A 22,018-nucleotide genomic window follows, 5' to 3' on the forward strand; every position below is an offset into this window, starting at 1 on the left:
CTGTTTAATGGAGGAAAGATTGTTTCAACACATTTCTAAGCGTAATAATTTTAAAAACCTATTTCTAATAACTTATTTATTTTATCTTTGCCATGATGACAGTAAATAATATTTTACTTGATATTTTTAGACACTTCTATACAGCTTAAAGTGAGATTTAAAGGCTTAACTAGGTTGATTAGGTGAACTAGGCAGGTTAGGGTAATTAGGAAAGTTATTGTATAATGATGGTTTGTTCTGTAGACTAAAGGGGCTAATAATTTTGTCCCAAAGTTGTTTTTTTAAAAATTAAAAACTGCTTTTATTCTAGCCGAAAACAAAACAAATAAGACTTTCTCTAGAAGAAAAAATATTATCAGACATACTGTGAAAATTTCCTTGCTCTGTTAAACATCATTTGGGAAATATTTAAAATAGAAAAAAAAATTAAAAGGGGCCTAATAATTCTGACTTCAACTGTAAATCTGTATCATATTAAAAACATTAGATTTTAGATTAAATTAGCATACTAAACTTTGGTTTTCTGGCTGAGATTGCATCAAGAGCTGGCCAAATTTCTACAAAGTGAAACGCCGGATGTTTTAAGAAAGTGCTGTGGTCTTTTTTTTTATGAAGTGGTTCACTTTTACTTCAATGTTCCCCTTTGTGTATATAAAGAAAGAACACAACCGACAAAGATGCATTAGATCAGTGAAGATTTATATTATAATTTACATTTTGTCAAAGCTGTACTTAAATAGCTACGTAAACCAGTATGTAAACAAAGACAGTCTCTTATTTTCTTAATTTAAAGCTGAAGATGAGGTGTAGACTTTGGTCATACTTTAGGACAGAGAGCGTTTGAGATTGTACTGCCTCGCTGACATTTTGTCCTACTAACATCGCTGGACAAAAACAAAACAAAAAGTACAAACATAAGACGAAAGAAATAAAACCAGTGCATACAAAAGGCCGAGGTGACGTGAAGAGTCCACAGACATCACCACGGACCTGCAGAACAGACAGTTTACACACATCTCTGAAACTCTGAAAGATTTCACTTTGGTTAGCAGTTCCACATTCTCGTTTCTTTATCATTTTGGTTTTCAGTAATGTGCCGCACATAAGTACGAAAATGCAGAGTCAGTGTCAATCTCACAGCCTGTGTGCGACAGCTAGACAGACTGCTGTTCTTTGGACCGCATGTAGACCTGCACATTGGGACATTTGGTTTCCTCTTCAAGTAGCAAAACAAATATCACAATACAAGCACACATCTCTCAACACACGCACACACACACACTCACTCGCTCACATTTGAGGTAACAGTTGTTGGTAATATATAATATGCCCTTTTTGTATTCATTAAATTGTGGTAGAGCTCAACATTAAAAGAATAACTGTCATGTAAAACACGTACACATAGATATGCAACCTCTCCTAGGGTACAAAAAGAAATGCCTTCAACAAAAAAGTTCTACCTCGGACATCGGCCTACATTAAAAATCAACCTGAATGTGGTAAGCTCTTTGCAGTTGCACATGAAATCACAGTCAATCGGGACGCTATTTACAAAAAGGAAAGAGAAGAAGAAATATACAAGACAGCAAATTACAATGAATCAACCAGTCATTGTAAACATTATTTCCATGTATCGGTCGTGAAGGAGGACATGTTGAACAATAAATTAAATAGATTACAAACTGAAATGAACACTAGAGCAAATAATATTAACAATAATAATAATAGTTATAATAATAAAAGAATATGATTGTCTTTATCATTTGTGTAGGACATACTGGACCACTGATGATCAATGTCTGTTAGCCCTGAGTACGGAAGTCCCTGAATATATAGGCCTGAGCCTATTTTTTTTTTGTTTCGTTTTGATAAGAACAACTTATGAATGTTCAGTCAGTCAACTGGTCAGGAAGCCTCTAGGTATCCATGGCCTCCTCTGTCTCCTTTTTCACCTTGATGGGTAGGAGTTGGATCGGGCTGCTGCGATGAACTTTGATGACAGAAGCTTCACTGTCATGCTCATTCAGATGATACGCGGATAATGCAGGCGCTCGGGGGTGCAGGTCCCCTCCAGTGCTACCTTTGTGATAAGACGCCTTAAAATCCATCTCCTGCCAGAGCAGGCCAAATATCTGCTTCTCCACCATGCCCTCCACATCAAACCCTTCCATTTCTTCTAGCCGGTCGGCATTATCGCTGATGTCAAAGCGTTCAATTTCCTCGTTGACTCGGTTGAGTTCGTCCAAGCTGCAGCTTGGAGAAGGAGAGACTGCGAGGCAGTAGCCCTTGAGGTGGAACCGTAGGCTGCTGAGGTGAATGTAGTTGTGGTGGCAATGTGGGCATTGGTGTGGACGTTCTCGCGTGTGCAGCCGCTTGTGCAGCTTGAGGTGGACAAACTGTGTGAACTTGGCTGGGCAGATCTTGCACTGGTAGGGCTTTTCCCCAGAATGTAATCGCAAATGGGTTTTCAGGTTGCTAGTGCTGCTGAAACGCTTGTGACACACCTGTGAAGTGAAAGCAGAGTTTTAGGATCTCAATCTTATCTAAGAAGGAATCTTAAAGAAACCATCTCATTTTACCCCTTTCCTAGAGTTAAATATTTGAGTGTTATCATTTTTGAAAACATTCAATCAATCTCCAGGTCACTATTAGCCTAGCATGAATCGCTAAATCAAAAGAGACTATTAGCATCTCATAAAAAAGTTCTGATAGTTTTCCGATTTAAATATTGAATCCTCTGTAGTTAGTTGTAAAATTGGCCTATTTCCAAGTGTAGTGCTCGTTTAAAAATATGTTTGAAGTTATTAGTATTGATGTTGTTTACCTGGCACTCGTGGGGTTTCTCTCCTGTGTGGACCAAATAGTGTTTCTGCAGGTGGGCGAGCTGAGTGAAACCTTTATTGCAGGTCTGACACTTAAAGGGTCGTTCCCCACTATGGACACGCAGGTGCACCTGAGAATAAAGGTTCAGGTAGGTGAGCTACTGTAAGTACTGCTAAGGGTATGTGTAGTTTTAATAAAAGGGAGACAGAGTTGTCTTGCTTACCTTAAGATTAGAAAGTTGACCAAAAGTCTTGGTGCAAACATTGCACTCATACTTGATCTTCCCATTCTGCTTCTTAAGTGGGTAATCAAGACTTTTGTAGCCTGTGGAACCTCGTTTCATCTTGCTCAGATTGATGGCCTCATCCTCTGAGCGGCTGGTGCTCAGAATTGCAGAGGTAGGCTTGGTGGGAATGCATCCCGTAGAGGCCGCAGAGCCGGCTGTTGGAGATCCACCAGCAGGAGCGTAAGGGTGTCCATGCCCATGCAGGGGTTTGTCTTTCAGAGAAGTGGCTGCAGAAAAGGCACTGGTGGCTGCTGGAAGCAGAATGTCCCTGGGGGCCGGAGAGTCAGGTGGAAGCATAAACTGACGACTGCCCTCGGATGAAAGCATGGAAGGTGGGAATGGTACATGAGGAGGTACCAAGCTGCTGTAAAATGGATACATGTGTGGAAATATACCCCCCAATGTAGATGGCCCACTCAAACTACTAACAGGGTAGTGGTGCATGAGGTAGCGCGAGTAGTGCGGGTTTGGGTAAAATGGCATGGAGCCTGCTGGTGAGTATCCTGGGTAGTGGTTCAGGCCACGATTGTAGAGTGCTGGAGAGAAAGGGAGAAATGCTTCTCTTGGCTCAATTGATGCTGATGTCGGACTGCTTCCTGGACTTCTCTCAGGGCTGCTGTGTGCTGACGGGCTGGGTGTCACCGAACACTGTGTGTGAGAGCGTGTGGGGAGGCCGAATACTGTGGTGCTCTTTAAAAAGTCCTCGTTTAGGGAAGGGCGGGGTGGATAGACAGCACTGGGGTATAGAGGTCGGTCTGGGCTTTTGGGACAGCGGGGACGGGTGGGAAGTGGTCTGCTGGGTTCTTGCAGCACATCTTTCAAAATCTCCGAAACACTGTGTTCTCTTTTCACTGGGTGCTTGACTTCGGTTGCTTGCTGCTTGGCTTCAATCAGGCTCTGCTCTGTTTGTACACACACAATAAAACAAAAGGTAAATATATATTTATTTTTCAAATACAGTCATTGACTTCATATTCCTTGCCAAGAAAAAGAAAAACAATTCAATTCTCGTCCAATTGAGCAGTTCTATTGTCCTAGAAAACTCATAGCCCTTCTTAAACCAAATTTCAACAAAGCTCCCCAGTGGTTCACTTAGTGTGACAGTTTGACAAATTATCTCGTGTTAGGGTCTACAGACAGGATGTGAGGCCTGACAGCCGCCCCGGTCAGGGTGGGATGGATGCACTGATACTATCTAATGGGGTTCACTGAGTGGGTGTGGGGGGACTGATGGGATCCTGCTAATAGGGATGTACATGCCAAGATCTCTCCTTTTAAGAGTCCACCGAGAATGTGAATGAGATTTTATTTAATGATCGATCTTAAATGGGTTCCCAAATTTCTACCAAGCTTAAAAGCTTTCACGGAACTCACATTAGGAAAACATCAAATGTGAATCAAACGTGAACGTTAGAATTCTCAAGCTTGGGCTAAATAAACTCATTATAAACCACCCTGACCGTTCAACCCACCCGCATTTGTTGAAAGGTGGAAAGCTAATTAGAAAATTACTTTCCCATATATCTTAAATACTTCACTGTTGATCTCCTTCAAAAGGATGTAAACAATTAAATAGCTTCCTGCTTCCTGTTCACTGAACTTTCACAGGGTTAATTGTGTAGAATTCAAGTGTGAATAAGAGTCTGCGCAAGATAAGTGTACCCTAAAAGATGCACCATACTCTCTATTCCCTAACCTTCTGTCCCGGCAGCTACGAGTAAACAAACTGAGAGGTTATCAGTTCCCCCTCCCACCTCTCTTCCACAGATAGTACCAGTTCTGTTCCTCCCTAGAGAGCTTGCCAAAAACAAACAGCCGGCGATCACAGAGATATCAATCTGTCAGCACAGCCCTGCCGCCAGGAAGTTCAACTAGTCAATGGAGAAGTTTTTTTTTTCTTTCTCTCTCTCTCTCGCACACGCTCTTACTAGCCTCTCCTTGCTCTTAAAGTGGCAAACAAATGAAGAAGTTCCTCCCACACGTCCTGAGGCAGGATGACAAAGGAATGAAAGGACTCAAGATACATGTTGGCTGTCTGCGCTGTCATTTTACACCCGACAGGGCCAGTAAAATTGAAAGTCAATGTCTAAACCAGTTTCATGTGGGAGGCTGTCAGTCATATCAGCCCATTCTATTAGATTGAGTCATGCATTAGGTTTCCTTAGACCTGCAACTGTTTTGCTTTGAGATGCGGAGGCTATTATTCTTTCTTCAGGCTACAGGTAGAGGAGCAGCAAACAACAGTGGGTAGGTGTAATTATAGACTTGTCTTAAGAGTGTGTGTGAGCTGAGCTCAAGGGGTCGACTACATCCAGTGCCCCCAGGGTATGCGCATGACTCTGGGGAGAGGAGTCACACTGACTGGCCTGTTCGCCTACCTATAATCTCCCCCTCCGTATCAATCTTTTTTCTGTCTCGTCACTTTAGCTTTGAGACTTTTATTGCTGGTTTAGTATGCTTGGCCAAAACAAAACTTAGTCCGCACTTTCATGTTTAAAGAGCGTCCTCAAACAACAATACCTTCAACATTACACTCCTATTCTGTGTAATTGGTTTAAACAAAAACATCTTAAGGAAGAGGGCAGAGAATAGAAGCAGTTCAAAGAAATTTGATCTTAACAGAGATGAAAGACAAGTTGGTGTGTTTGCACAAAGCTAACAGGGTCTATCTCCATAGAGGAGAAGAGATGTCTTCCTTGACTTAAATGAAGATAACTAGGAACTGTCTAGGTTCTATGACAAATAGATATCAGATATACTGTAAGCATTTTTGTGAACTTACTGAGTTTTTGCATCATAATCTCTCCAGAGGCAGGGTAGTTGAGACGGCGGGCAAACTCAGGGCAGTACCACACCAGTAGCTCCTGGTCTGCAGGAATGGCCTTCACCGTGTAGAAATAGATGTTCATGCCGTTTTGACAGGCGGCAAGGTTCTGCTCCTGCTGGGAATGCGCTGGATTCACATAGCGCATCCAGTTACTCTTTTCCTCGTCCAATCCGTCCACAAAATGATGGAATTCTCCATCTGAGTATATCTAAAAATTAAATGAAGAAAATTAACATTCAAAAATCGTCCTACGTCTTTGTTTCAATCCTCTATTCTCTAGTCCTCCAGGGTGGTTCTCATGCCTTTGAGGCAGACGAGTGGGGTTTGCTCTTATAAAGTCACTCAATGAGTCAGCAAACACCCCCACACTAATATTCACAATCTCTGAGTATCTCCATTCAGAGCTCTGATGCGGGCTTAGGTCTTGACTGAAGTTTGGTAGGGGGACGCCTGTCTCAATATGTTGTTTACACTAAGACTGCAAGTTCCAGGAACACTTTCAAGACGTCACAAACAAGGTTTCCCTCTGAAACATCAACACTACGCTTCCTTTAGCGCTTTTTCTCAATGCTTCGAGTTCTCACTAATGACTCTGTAATCACCTGCTCTGCGAAGGACTGACAGTAACACAGGAAAGAATGATATCACTGCTGTTTCTAGTAGGTAAAGACCAGAGTTGTTCCACTTGGGGATCTTCGATTTGGCAGCAACATGGAAGTGACAGAAAATAAACAAGCGGGTTGACTTTGCACTTTCTCCGTGACGACAGCTGTAGACAACAGCTGCAAGTCACAAAGGAGTGAGGGAAACGGATCGTTTTTAATGGTAGTGACACAACAACTGTGATGCTGCATCTTGATTTCTCTTATCACTCCTCAAATGCATTGTGACACAGATGATCTATCAAAGCCGACATATTCATAAAAAGGCTAAATTCACAGTAGCAGATCTGCAGAGTCATACAGCGCTTCCTGTCCCAAACGCTCAGAGCGCTGCACAGTCAAATAAAGATATCAGTACATGGAACGAATCGCTGCTGTCTCAGTCATTCAACGCCAGTGCAGTTCCCAAAACAGCAGATCTTTACTCAGCAGTTTCTGATCGCTCTGAGAACATAAACTGACTGCTTCTACATAACCCTCCAGCCCATGATGTCACATAGGAAGTCAGTCAGTGGAACAGGAAGTGACCCAGTATGTATTTCTTTCTTCTTCTTTTATCTGCTGCTACTTGAAATGTTCAGAAACAAAACAACTCACCCGCCAGAAGTACTTCCTGTTCGCATCTTTGGGGACATTTTCTGCAGTGTAACTTTCTCCCACAAGGGGGCCAAAGCGCGTGCCTTTAGGGATGTATTCTCTGCTTACTACACCAATAACCTGTTCGAACAAAAGGGGAAAACAGGTGGTTAGGAAACGAGGAGTTTACAGAGTCTCATGTGCACTTTCAGATCATTTTCGGAGATGTGATTTCTGCAGTGCTAACAAGGCATACTGAGTATGTGCGAGTGAGAGGTAATTAATTGACAGTCAGCCAGATGTGCGCACTTGAAAGACATGGAGCCATGCCTCTCTTCAGCCCTCACCTCTTCTGACAACCACAGGAAGCTTAAAGGTCATCAAGGTTGTGTCCTAAGGCTGAGAGAGACCAATCGTTTGTCCCACTTCACCTCTTATTAACCGAACAGACACTTCTTCCAAGGAAAACACCAAAGCTTAAAAGCATAGTTCAGACCAAAACTGAAAATTCTGTTGTCATCTGCTCACCCTTCAAAACCTGTTTGACGTTCTGCTGAACTGAAAAGATTTTTCTGATGAATACCTGTAACCTAAGACTTCCAAAGTATTTGTTTTTCCAACTACAGGAATCATACAAACCTTTCCTACTATCAAGATATCTGCTTTTGTGCTCAACAACTGCGCCACAAACCACCTACTACGCAGTAGGTACTGCATTTAAATTTAAATGTACTACTCGACTGTTAGAAAAGAATGTTCTATACATTATGAATGCAACTCGGACGTACTACATCCACCATTTTGTCATGATTACATGACCTACAGTACCCATGTGAGTTGTATTGACTCACTTTTATTCATGAATTCTCTTGTGAGGCATTATGGAATAGCGCATAGGATGCTCACTTCAGAATCTAACCGGAAGTAGTCCGGCACACTTCAGAATCTCACCGGAAGTAGTCCAGCACACTTCAGAATCTAACCGGAAGTAGTCCGGCACACTTCAGAATCTCACCGAAAGTAATCCGGCACACTTCAGAATCTCACCGGAAGTAGTCCGGCACACTTCAGAATCTCGCCGGAAGTAGTCCGGCACACTTCAGAATCTCTCCGGAAGTAGTCCGGCACACTTCAGAATCTCACCGGAAGTAGTCCGACACACTTCAGAATCTAACCGGAAGTAGTCCGGCACACTTCAGAATCTCACCGGAAGTAGTCCGGCACACTTCAGAATCTCACCGGAAGTAGTTCGGCACACTTCCGAATCTCGCATACTGATTTCAAATTCTATGAAATCGGACATTATACTCAACTCGCTTAATGATTTTAGCATACTATATAGTATGGAAGTATTCACAAATTCTGACGCAGCCAGAAAGTTTTAGAACAGGGCATTTCAATTTTTAAGTGAACTATCCTTTTAACTTTGATTAGAATACCGAATCACACAATTACAGCAAAACAGTCGTGTTTAGGAAACACAAACGTTTAGTTTCAATTGAATCTTGACAATTGAGTCAAAAGATTGGATCTCCTATCCAACTCTCTTACTCAAACTCCTCCGAAGACTGATTACTTTTTCAACTCTCCTCATCAATACTCTCTGATCAAGGTAATCTTCCTCTGTGAGCACATGACTTCACTCACTCTCTTCCTGTTTGAACCTCAGGTGTTTCTTGAAGAAAGAAGGTTAACTCTTTATCACCTCATAAGTGCGTGCTCGTAAAAAAAAAAAAGGGTTCGCTTTTTTTCCCCTCACAGGAAGAGATAAGACAGACAGAGCGCATGATGAAAAAATCTATAACCCTGTTCCTATTGATCTATAAACACTTTCAAAATAACTGAGGCTTAATCCAATTCAAAGCTCCTGCCGTCATTAGCGCCAAGAAAGGTGGAAAGTAGTGTTTGTGGATTGTCATGGACACAGACATGGCAGTCTGCTTCAGATAAAACAGCTTTGATAGATGGCAAAGAGCTCAACTTTTGCACTCTTGAGGAGCTTGTCATGTGGTGCTCTGATCTATGGATGTTTGCGTTAGCCGAGTAAGAAATTAAGCACACAGACACAGACAGGGACTTTTTTTTTTTGTTCCACAAAACAAGTTTAAAATCTGGGCTGACAGAGCAGATAAAAAAAAGAAAAGATTAATGCATCAGCATAGGTGGGGCTTAATGGAAATCCTGTTCAAACAGAAATCACAACCATCCAAAGTTTGAAAGCGCTAGGCAGTTTTGTAGATTTACAATCAGCACACTCATACAGGCAGACAACAATTATTAGCAGATGGCCCGCAGGACTGCCGTTGTAACCCAATGAGTCTTGTGGCACATTTCAAAAAGGAAGCCTCGAGGCCATGAGTACATCATGCGTAATATGTGACGGCGCGCGAGCATGGTGTCATACCTCTTTGGAGTCTGCCGGGTGCTTAAAAGCCAGGTTTCTAGGTAAAGACGCCTCAGCCCGGGTGAGGTCCGTGTTCTCCAGTGGTCCTTCCCAGGTGTGGTCTTTCACAATGTATGTGCATTTCTCCTCGAACTCGTCCTCCGTCCATTTTGTCATGTCTACATCCTCTACATCCATCTTGAGCTCCTCATTGTCAGCGGTGTAGGGTGCTGCCTCAGTAGTCAACATAGCCGAGTTTTGATAAGGAGCCTGAGGAAAGGAAAAAGGCACATGTTGGTTTATCAGATAGTCTGCGATTACTCATTTAAAGGCTGAGTTATTTAACTTTCAAACTTTCTTAATGACCAGAAAAGAGAAGAAAACACTGATTTATTTGTGATTACCCATTTAAAGCTTGAAATATGTAAACTGGTGTTTACTTTTGAGTAACACGTGAAGTTGCTATTCACATTTAACTAAGACTGAATAGACTTTAATAAGACTTAAGGCTCAATAAACTACTAATTAGCAGCGTAATAATAGTAAGGTAGACGTTTGGGTAACACTTTAGATAAAGTCAAAATTCATGCTATTTACTACTGCCTTTTTACCTGCCTATTGTTAAGATATGAACTGTATATTGGTATATATAACTGTAATGAGGTATATATAACTATACTACTGTATGTTTATTTGTATTTATAACTGTATATAGCTATAAAGTATAATCTTATACTGCATCCCTAATCCTACCTAAAACCTAAACCCAGGATCTAACTATTCATAATACAGAGCTAATTAGTAGTTTATATAAAAGGTTAGTGTCAGTAAATGGTTTGTTAATACCATGAATTGTGACCTAAACTAAAGTGTTACTGATGTTTGGGTATTAGGTAGGTTTAGGGATGGAGAATAAGATCCTACTTTATGGCTACATACTGTACTGTATATTATAGGCTTATACTGCATCCCTTATCCTATCCAATATCTAAACTCAACAACTACTTTACTAACTATTAATAATAAAGAGGTAATTAGTAGTTTATTAGGCTTGTAGTGTTAGTAAATGCTTCGTTAATACTGTGAATTGTGACCTAAACTAAAATGTTACTGACATTTTTGAATTAGGATTAGTAATTGAGAATAAGATCATACTTTTTAGCTACTAATAAACGGGTAATATTTAAATAATAGACAAGTAATAAGCTAGTAATAAGTAGTGTTACCAAAACTGTCTTTATGATATTGATATATTATTTTGTACTAAAGGAAAAATTATTTTTTGAGTTTAAATATTTCTTCAGAAAATCTGATTTTTTTTTCTATAAACATAAAAAAATCATGTTTGTTCAAACGACTTATTTAAAATAAGCTAAAAGAACACAACTTTTGAGTTTTTTTAGGACAACCTAATTGTTTTGTGTTTAATCCACTAAAATATGTAAAAACTAATAAGTTAACTTAATTCCTTCATGTTTTCCCAACACAAATTGATTGTGTGGAACCCAGCATTTTTACATTTGAGCATTTACAGTGCACATAAACCCCAGTGTTGCTTTAAATAATGGTCCACATAAATTCATGTTTCCTAAACAAATATCTCAAATTGAACTATTTTTCCAACAAAAACGGAACTTGTTTGTTTACAAAACAAATAATAACTTCCCTTCCACATAGAGAAAAATCGTTCCTTCAAGAAACTAAAAGACAACTGGTATTTTGATCTTTCTTTTCAATTCCTACTCTTTATTTGTGTCTATCATCTATCCCTCGCACCTCTTTCCCCTCTCCCTGTTTTCCTCCCTGAGTGAAAAAATAGTTACAAATGGAGGAAAACAGAGGAAGGAAGTCCCGTCTACATCTGAATGTAGCTAAAATTGGAATCAGAGTGGCAGAGCAAAAAGAACCATCAATCCGTCCCAGAGAATGAGTGTGAGAAAACCAGAGACAACCAGAAAAACATAGTTTTTTTCCCCGCATAGCATTACATTCAGTGTTTAACCAATATTTACAAGCCAAAACATTAAGAAGTATGCTAATAATCAAAACTAACGTCCTGAGAATGTTTGATAACACTTTAGTTTAGGTCACAATTCATGCTATTAACTACTGGAGTATTAGCAGATGATCAAACCAGTCTTTATAAAAGCTCACAATGTTGTTGTGGATGAAAATACCACAGATTAATAAGGAGTTATTATTGGTTATTATTCATTATTATAAAAGATCAGATTAGATATTAAAACTAGAACTGCCAAGCTGGTAATTCAATATCAACTGTTCATTTGTAGTTTTAAAGTAAGATCCCTAATTGTACCAAAAACATAAACCCACGTTCTACCTTACTAACCATCCATAAACAGCTAATTAGTCGTTTATTAAGTTAGTAGTGTTAGTTAATGAGTTGTTAATAGCATTAAGTATGACCTAAACTAAAGTGTGACCAAATGTTTTATTAAAGTATACCTAATTACAGATTTGTAGTTCACTTTTGTAAAATTATAAAAACAAAAAAAAAACTCTTTATATAAATAAATAGAAGTTCATGTTTTGAAAAAAAAAAAAGTCTGCAAAACTTTTATTTGGGTTGAATTTAAACAAACAAATTAAATTTAGTAATGTTCAACTTAATTTGTTTGTTTAAGTTCAGTCCAAATAATGTGTTTACAACCACTCAACATAAATAAATTAAGTAAATCTAAAGAATCATATTTGATTTTTTTTTCAGTGTTCAGTAATGAAAAATGTCTACAAAACAAATTTGAGTCATAGTTTTTATTTCACTTGTATTTTATACTAAGTTTTTACACACACACACACACACACACAAAAAGATTAGAAAATAGTTTTTTTTTGTTAGAAAGTAGTGCGTAGGACATCTGTAGAAGCAAAACTCATAGTGAAACTCAAAACTCAAACATTAATAAACATGGAAATCAGATGTATGCATATTAAACTTATGTATAAGTAAGTATGTTTATATGTTTCTATTTGTAAAAAATACATAAATACATACATATATATTTACATTTTTTAATATATGTACTTTTAAGTTTCTTTTAAGTTTATTTTTAAATCCTAAAATAAATAAGTTACTTAAAAAATAACTCGATTTATATTTAATTCCGACTAGTCAGTGAACACAAAAGATGCATTGTTTTAAATAATTTAATGTAATCAGAAATGCTTGTCGAAACCAAGAATTTAACAAAAAATAAAAAATAAAACTATAGCATACTTAATTAACAACCACCTAACATCACTAAATCGCCACTAAAACCAGTAAATATCTGATAGAAAAACTAAAACAATTAGCTCTAATAAACCCATACGCATAAATTCAGAGTAAGTGTCACTTACCAGGACGCTCTGGTCCCAGCCACACATAGAGGCTGTGTGTGATCTCTCCCCTGAGTGTGTGAGTGTGTGTATGGGACAGGTGCAGCTCACAATTCGCCTGTCTTGTCCCACTGCTAGTCCAGATGGTAAGTGACTTCTCCTGCAAGTGCCTGAGATTGACTGACTGCCTGAGCATGTTTGTCTGACTTGTTGAAGGCACTTGGCCCTGCCCACAAATCTAGTCCCACCTTAGTGTCGCAGACTCCACCCCCAAGAGTACATGATCTAACAATTACTCCACCACCCCACACACATACACACACAGGCACTGAGGAGGAATGACATAATTTACTTGAACACAATTTTGGCATGAATCTCCACACATTCATTTTTAAAAGTATTTCCCCCTTTTTATAACAGTTTTATTCCTTTATAAAAAAAAGTAAACACATTTTAGTTGATGTGTTAATTACACCATTGCCACACACACACACATACACAAGAGAAATAACATAATTAACTTGTATTATGCTTTAATTAGCTGTAACCACACTAAATGTCTCTCCTCTTATCCCTTTTATAAAATCTCAAGAATTTTATAAATTTTTTTTATGTCAACAAGAATAGTTTTATGGAAAAAAAAACATTTTAGTTGATGTGACAATTACATTTGTGCCACACACACACACACACACACACACACACACACACACACACACACACACACACACACACACACACACACACACACACACACACACGCACACACACACACACACACTAAAGAGAAACAACATAATTAATTTTAAAGATTGTGAATTCCCTAAAATTCCCAAAGGTTCATTTAAATTGACTTTTTTCTGTTTTATATAATTTTTTAATCCTTTTTCATTATGTGGTCACGCAGTAAAAATCCTGGTTGTACATTTTTAGGCTGAATCAAATGAACCTCGAGTCCTTAAACACTAAAAACTGAACTACTCTGTTCCAATTTACTACGACCATTTCTGTGAAGCTGCTTTGACACAATCTACATTGTAAAAGCGCTATACAAATAAAGCTGAATTGAATTGAAAAATCCATTGAACATATTATGTAAAACTGACTCAAAACAGCTTGCGTAACTTATAAAATTAAGTTAAACATGATTAACATGTTTAACAAATAACATTGAACTAAAAACATATGCTGTCAATGACGCCACTGCCATTCACACACAAACACACTGAAGAGAAAGAGCATAATTAACTTTAAAAAAAGCTATAAAATATTTAAAAGAACAAGAACAGTTTGTGTTTAAGAAATCAATTTTACACACACACACACACACACACACACACACACACACACACACACACACACACACACACACACACACACTCACACACACACACACACACACACATTTTAAAACCTGATAAGTTTACTTAAACTGTTTGAGAAAATCAACTGAGGTTTGGAAACAACACAAATATGAGAGAGAGAGAGAGGTATATACATATATATTGTGTTGATATTATTAAACATTTAAAGTATTAGTAACGTAAACATTTTAAGTTGAGATTATTAGATCAGTATGAGTTCAGTTCAGAGCAAATTAGGTCCAAACAACTATGAAGCTACTCAAATGGCTTGATATTAGAGTTAAGCTAGCGCAAACAAAAATAGTAATTAATTGATAGCTCATCAGGTTTGAGTTCTGCTTAATACGTCACCATCACTCTTTTTAATTAAGTCAAAGTAAAAAAAAATTTTAAATGACAAGTTAAACTACCTTATTTCATTTAGTGATTTACACCGTTAGATTTTACAGTGCAGAAATAACTTAACTGTGTTAAACGTTATTTTACCTTTTTTATGTTGATTTGTTTTTAAAAAAATAAATCAAGTTTACTTGATATAGTGAGACAACACTGACACACACTCTGTAGAAAAAACAACACACTGTAAAACCTGATATGTTAAGTAGAAATTAATACAAATATAATATTAGATAAATATAAGTTAACTCAAACTGTTTGAGGAAATCTTTTGTGCCAAACTAAGTTTTGAAACAAAGTGGTTTGAGTACTTTAAACTTGTATAAATGTATACAGTCATACATATATATATATATTATTTGTGTTGATATTGTTAAACATTTATAGTATTAGTAACTTAAACATTTTAAGTTGAGTTATTAAATCAGTATGAGTTCAGAGCAAATTAAGTCCAAACAACTATATAGATACTCAAATGGTTGGAGTAAAAAAATATAATCAGTTAATTCGTAACTCATTAGGTTTGAATTCTGCTTAATGTAATAAGCTTATGCTTCACCATCACTCTTTTTCAATAAGTCAAAGTAATTTTATTTAAATTGCAAGGTAAACTAACTTATTTCATTAGTAATTTTCACTGTTAGGTTTTACAGTGCATAAATAACTTAAAAATATTGCGTTAAAGTTTTTTTTTTTAACCTTTTTTATTGTTGACAAAAAAGTTAATAGTTAATCTAGCAAAACAGCACACACACACACACACACACACACACAAACACACACACACACACACACACACACACACACACACACACACATCAAATTGAAATAACAAAACTTAAGATTTTCCAGTAACCACCCTTAATCGTTAATTTAAATTTGTATTTTTTATTGAATAGACAAAAATATATTTTTAAAAAATCCTAACGTATGCCACAAGATACAGAAATCCCCAAAGATGGATATTTGAATACCGCTATCATTTACTCAAAAAACATTTGTTTAGAACACAGTCCCCCTCGCACCACTAATGTGACCAAAATAGTCTTTGAATTGTTGAGACGCACAACACACAACTGTTTTGACCCAAAGCCCCGGAGGTAGGGTCTTGTTTGAAGAGGAAAGTGAACATGTTGATGCGTCTTCCCCTCGCTCTCATCCTGTGAAGGAAGGACGTCCTGTGACGGTGACTCAATGACTAATGCCGTTTACTGGGAGCTGACTGACGTCCCTGTTCCTCTTTTACCCCCAATTCACACTCTTTCCCACCATATACGTATCTTCTCTGGGGTATTATTCATTCTTAAGAGCATTCATATTAACTCATACAAAGCCTTTTTTTTGTTGTTGTGCTACTTATTATAAGTCAGTGGATCGTCCTAATTATGTGATTTTGGACTACAAAAATTTGGTCAGAATAACTTGTTTTGGTTTTTATCATTGGTATCATTGGTTTTTGATATTAAGTAAGAATCATGTTCAATAAAGAATATTTAGTAAAGTTATTACTTTATCAAACTTTCGTTTTTGCATTGCTAAGAACTTTATTTGGCCAACTTTAAAAGTGATTTCATCAAAATATTCAGATTTGTTTTTAAACAAATAGTTATATATTGGCAAAATTGGGTCCTATCCTAACAAACAATACATCAAGCTTATGTATAAATCTCAATTTCTATAAAAATAATAAATTAAATTGGAGCAATTCCATCCAAATGTCAACATTGCCATGAAAAATTAGTTTTCACCAAAATGGCAAAACCATTTCTAAGTTGTTTGTGTAGGATTGTATTTTACAGTGCTAAAAACAGACGACGTCTCTGTCAATGATTTTAAAGGGTCACGAAACACCAAAACACATTTTTTTTTCAGCTGTTGACAGTCATATATGTGTCCCACGCTGCTAAAAACACTATTAGGACACATTTATTTCACAAAAAAGAAAAGCAAAAATTGGCAGTCTTTGCATTATTTTAGCAAATTCGTTCTTTTGGTTTAAAACAAATTTTCGAAGCTGCGTCACAGCAATTAGATCCTTGTGTGTATTCCAGTGTGGAGAGTGGATGTCTGTACCTGGGAGTACATTGTGACGTCTCTGAGTGTGCAGCATTTATTCATGAAAAAGACTTGGTTCAAATCAATCAGCGCGCTCATTTGTGAATGCGGTGCAACTTCATTAATATGCATGATAGCTTCGAAGACGTTCAGACGCCAGTGAGATGACACGTTGTGTTGCCAAAACAAGTGAAAGAAGAATTGTTTGGAGACATGTGTTGTCATTGTTGTGTTTATAAATTTGCTGCAACAAAGGTTTTGTTTTCATTTCTCGCTATGAGAGTGCAGCTGGACTCACATGTGCATTACAGTGCACGCAGCATGCGGCAGAAATACATTTTTAAAGAACATTTTTTACCTGAGAGCTTTTTGCATCTGAAAACGGTGAAATACGGATTTGCCGCTCGTCTTCTTTTAAAAAAAGACGCGGTTCCAGTTGGTGTTGATTGTTCTGTCTTTACAGATTTGGTAAGAATGTAATCAGTGTCGTTGTTTATGTTTAGTCAGATGACAAAGTTACAATCATCAGCAGTACTCTTTCTGTGTTTAAAGACACATCTTAGTCAAAATGATTTCTAACTTACTAAAGTTTACAGTACGTTAATATCACTACAATATTATGGACTGAAAGATCCGTTGTAAATGCAGCTCTTCGAGTGTAAACTTATAAACACCGCAATCAAACTATTACCATCGTGTAGGATTTTCGCCGCATTATGTGACAGGATAGTCTATACACACATGGCTTTCTGACACTATATACCCAGTGCATCTGAGAAATAGGGAGGTTTTGTTTTCTCCCATTTGTCGTGTTGTATCAAACATCCTATTAAAACTACACTCTTCCAGCAGTTTCTCGCATCATATATCTCGTTTGTCATGGGAGCATGCATGAAATTCCTGAATGAAAGTGCCAAACTGCAGTTAAAGTCCACTATTTAATTATTTGGCAAATATTTTGATTACTGATTTCCATGTAAATGCAGTCAGTCTTTCTCCCCTGCGTCTGTGTGTTTGTTTTGCCACTGCAAAAATCAGTGCTTGCCAGAAACTCCCATTTTTATGCAGTTTTGATGCACCTTAAATCTTACCCCTTCCTAACACTCCCCCCCCTAAACACGCCCACTTTCCTGACTTTTTCCAAACTAGAGTTGTGAAAGCACCCTGCTGAAATGGGGGTTTTGTAGCCCTTTAAACGATATTATTTGATTTATCAAAGTCTCCACAGTGTCAATTCATCATCTGTCACATCCATAACGAAGAGATTTAACATCTATAATTAAAAAAAATTCATAAATGCAAAAATATCAAATAAAATAAATAATTTTCATTATAGAAAGCCAACTTGTATACTTTTGATTAGTTTATGTATTTGGGGTTGTGCGGTTTAATTCACAAACTTCTACAAAGTATGTTGTATACTGTAAACTCATCTGTTTATTTCTATCATTTCAAATATAAAGCACTTTGATATCTCACTGATCCCATAACTCTGTGGTTAGCCGTTTTGGAAAAATATGAACAGATGTTTTAATATACAACATATACATTCTCTCAGAGTTTGTTTCGAGTCTCTGAAATTGCTCACATGACAGGTTTTGTGGTCCAGGATCACATATTGTGTGATTAAATCAACATTACTTTAACTTAGAAACCTCTGAAAATTACATTACTCTTAATTGTAAAATATAATCATGCTTACTTCCCGAAAAGTTGCTTTGAAATGATATGAAAATCACTATTTAGATCATCTTAAATTGAACATTCACTGTACATGAAATGAAAATGAAAAGAAAAGCAAAGGATTCTCGCCTGTCCTTCAGCAGACATACGCAAAAACACTCATTACGCACAAAAACACTCTCACCCACCCGAAATTCAGCTGGTGACAAAGAGCTGACCACATCAGTCGCAGCCTACTATTTCCTGGCAGCAGAGACCCAGAAGACTGCTGTAGCCCCAAGGGCTGCCCAGAACCCGCTCAGCCCACAAGCCACCCCAATCTGCTCCACAGCTGTTTACACTGAAACCCACACAATCAGACGACCAGGAAGGACCGGCAGCAAATGCTGAGATTCACCTTCAAACAAAAGCACGGAAATGGGGACCTGTGAGCAAGCTGGATACAAGACAAGAGGGTGACACTTTAGAATAATGGTCCATTAGTTTATGTTTGTTCATGTATTTACTAACAGTAATATGAAGCATCTATTCAACTTTTACTAGTTCAACTAACACACTTAAAAAAAAAAACTTATGGTTTAATTTAAGATGAAACAACACAGTTCTTGTATATGTATTATGATCAATCCACTTCAATTTGTGAAAGAATTAAGTCAACTTGATGGTTTTGCGTTGAGACAACATGAAGAAACTGGATTAGTGGTTACACAGTAAGAAATTCAGGGTTTCAAAGAATTCATTGATGTTGTCCTAACACAAATCGGTTAAGTTAATGTGACAAATTAAAGTGGATTGAACCTAAAACAATGAAGAGGTCTCCAAAAAATCTCAAGAATTGTGTAACTTCAGCTCATTTTAAACAAGTCGTTTGAACAAGCAGCAAACATAATTTTTTGGAGTGTAGTGGATGTGTGTTTCCCAGCATGCTTTGCTTGCGATTGCATTAAGACTGTGAAATCAAAGTAACCTCAGGTGTTTTAATTAAGGAGGAAAACTTTCATTCATTAATTTTCTATCTGGTTTAGTCCCTTTATTAATCTGGGGTCGCCACAGCGGAATAAACCATCAACTTATTCAGGATATGTTTTACGCAGCGGATGCCCTTCCAGCTGCAACCCAACTATGGGGGAAACTGGAGCACCCAGAGGAAACCCTCACAATTGCGGGGAGAACATGCAAACTCCACACAGAAACGCCAACTGCCCCAGCCGAGGCTCAAACCAGCGACCTTCTTGCTGTGAGGTGGCAGCACTACCTACTGCACCACTGTTGCCAATTGGTTAAGTTAGTGTAACAAATTAAAGTGGATTGAACCTGAAACACTGAAGCTGTCTGCAAAAAAATCTCTAGAATTGTGTCGTTTCAGCTCATTTTAATCAAGTAGTTTGAACAAGCAGCAAACATAATTTTTTGGAGTGTAGCGGATGTGTGTTTCCCAGCATGCTTTGCTTGCGATTGCATTAAGAGGGTGAAATCAAAGTAACCTTAGGTGTTTTAAGTTGAGGACAACTTATTAGAGTTTAATCCACACTTAAATTGAGTTTTGTGTAAGGTTTTGATGTTACAAATATTTGTTTTTGAGCTCAGTCAACTGAAGGTGATATTAAAACTGTTTATTCGAGAGGGGTCTGGATGCAGACTTGGTGGAGTGCAATCTGTTCTGCACCCAATGCTTTTTAATGGGCTCACCTGACCCCACCCCTAACCCTAGCCCTCACAGTGAGGTCACTCGCTTTATTGAGTGCATTGTGTCTGACATTGCATCGCTGAGTGATGCAGTCTCACATTGCATCATTAAGGCTGCATCCCGATACTACTGCAGTATATAACAGAAAAATCTGATAGTCCAAATGAAATGATTGAGATTACTTGGCTTCACAAGAGTAACCTGTATTCGGGGGGATTTTAAGGCCCAATCCCAATTCTACCCCTTACGCCTGTTTCACACCGCAAGCGTCAGCGGTGCATTAGCACAGTGGTTCTCAAAGTGGGGGTCGGGACCCCTTGAGGGGTCGCGGAACAATGAAGGGGGGTCGCCTGGTGATTTCCAAATATCTACTTATTATTATTAGGGCATAAGACTTACTATAGAATAGAATAGAAGAATAGACTAGACTTTTTTTTTAATAGACTAGAATAGAAGAATAGACTTTTGGCGCCATTGCATGCCAGTTTTCTGTATTTATAACCACCTCAGAGGATATTGGGGGTCGCGAGTCACTGGTATTGTTATTTTAGGGGTCGCGTGCTGAAAAGTTTGGGAACCCCTGCATTAGCAGAGCGTGCGCAGCGCGTATGTCGGGCAGTAGCAGCACGCAGGCGTTTGCCTTTCACACCAGCTGCGTCTGCAGCGCGCAGCTCTACGGCAGCTGCTGCAGAGATCAACCTATCTCTGTCTTTTCTATCTAGTTACCCATGTCTCTCTATATACAAATACACTTTTTAAACCAAGACCAAGGCCCCTCCTATGCTGTTTCTTTAACCTGCAAATGTTTATTTCACACATTTTATAGATCAAATAGTACTGTATGCTTCTCAAGCTATATGAGAAGTGTCTACAGTCAGAAGACAATCGCTTGTGATATCATGTCATTTGTTTTGTGATTGTCAGGTTGCTGTAGACCTAGTTATATTAATATTTATCTAATATAGTTATAATGATATTTATAAATGTAAATGTAATGTGTATTTATATAGCGCATTTATTGTGTATGGCTATACACCCAAAGCGCTTCACAATCACGAGGGGAGGTCTCTCCACACCACCACCAGTGTGCAGCATCCACTTGGATAATGTGGCGACAGCCACAGGACAACGGCGCCAGTGCGCTCACCACACACCAGCTGTTGGAGGAATGGAGAGACAGTGATAGAGCCAATTCGGTGAAAGGGGATGAATGGGAGGCCATGATCGTAAGGGCCGATAGAGGGACTTTGGCCAGGACACCGGGGTTACACCCCTGCTCTTTCACGAGAAGTGCCATGGGATTTTTAATGACCACAGAGAGTCAGAACCTCGGTTTAACATCTCATCCGAAAGACGGCGCCCACTGACAGTGTAGTGTCCCCTTTATACATGATCAAACTAGTGTTACTTTCTCCGCTTCAGTGATGTCCAGCGGCAGAACAACAGCTCGTTAATTCATGCTCGTGCAGAGGATGAGACAGACAAAAGTAAGCAATGCATGTCATTCTTTTACTACAGATTCTACAGCAAACAGTGCAATTATGCTATTAAATACATGAACTATTCATTTATTCATTTTCCTTCGACTAAGTCTCTATTTCAGAGGTCACCACAACGGAATGAACCACCTACATGAACTAATGGACCAATAATTTAAAGTGCTACCAATAAGGGAGTTATTCCTGACCATTGGCATCCTCAAGAAGAAGCGATTTAAGAGACCTCAGGCCCATAAAAGGGCTGAACCCTCCAGGGCTTGATCAGACACCTTCTCTTTCTCTGGATGAGCTGAGGCCAGGGGGCAGGGAGGACTCTCAGCACTCTGAAGTCAAATTCAAATGGACCTTTTTACTGTCTATATAAAGGGTTTAATGTGGCCTGAAAGAAAACCCAGCGAAACAATAGCGGGCAGAGGAACATCAACAGCGTTGTTAGTT

The 22,018-nt window shown here is 38.3% G+C and overlaps 1 protein-coding gene across 1 annotated transcript; it reads right to left on the bottom strand.

Annotated features, from left to right (window-relative positions):
• Positions 1 to 682: 682 nt before the first annotated feature.
• On the bottom strand, positions 683 to 13,057 carry prdm1a (PR domain containing 1a, with ZNF domain). Its single transcript, NM_199515.2, is given in 7 exon segments — positions 683 to 2,504; positions 2,825 to 2,953; positions 3,047 to 4,011; positions 5,892 to 6,144; positions 7,196 to 7,315; positions 9,579 to 9,827; positions 12,918 to 13,057. Coding segments are annotated over 7 exon segments (2,331 nt in total). The 5' UTR covers positions 12,945 to 13,057; the 3' UTR covers positions 683 to 1,916.
• Between the last annotated feature and the right edge of the window lie 8,961 nt (positions 13,058 to 22,018).

This window comes from Danio rerio, chromosome 16 (assembly GCF_049306965.1).
Source record: "Danio rerio strain Tuebingen ecotype United States chromosome 16, GRCz12tu, whole genome shotgun sequence".
Classification (NCBI taxonomy): Eukaryota; Metazoa; Chordata; class Actinopteri; order Cypriniformes; family Danionidae; genus Danio; species Danio rerio.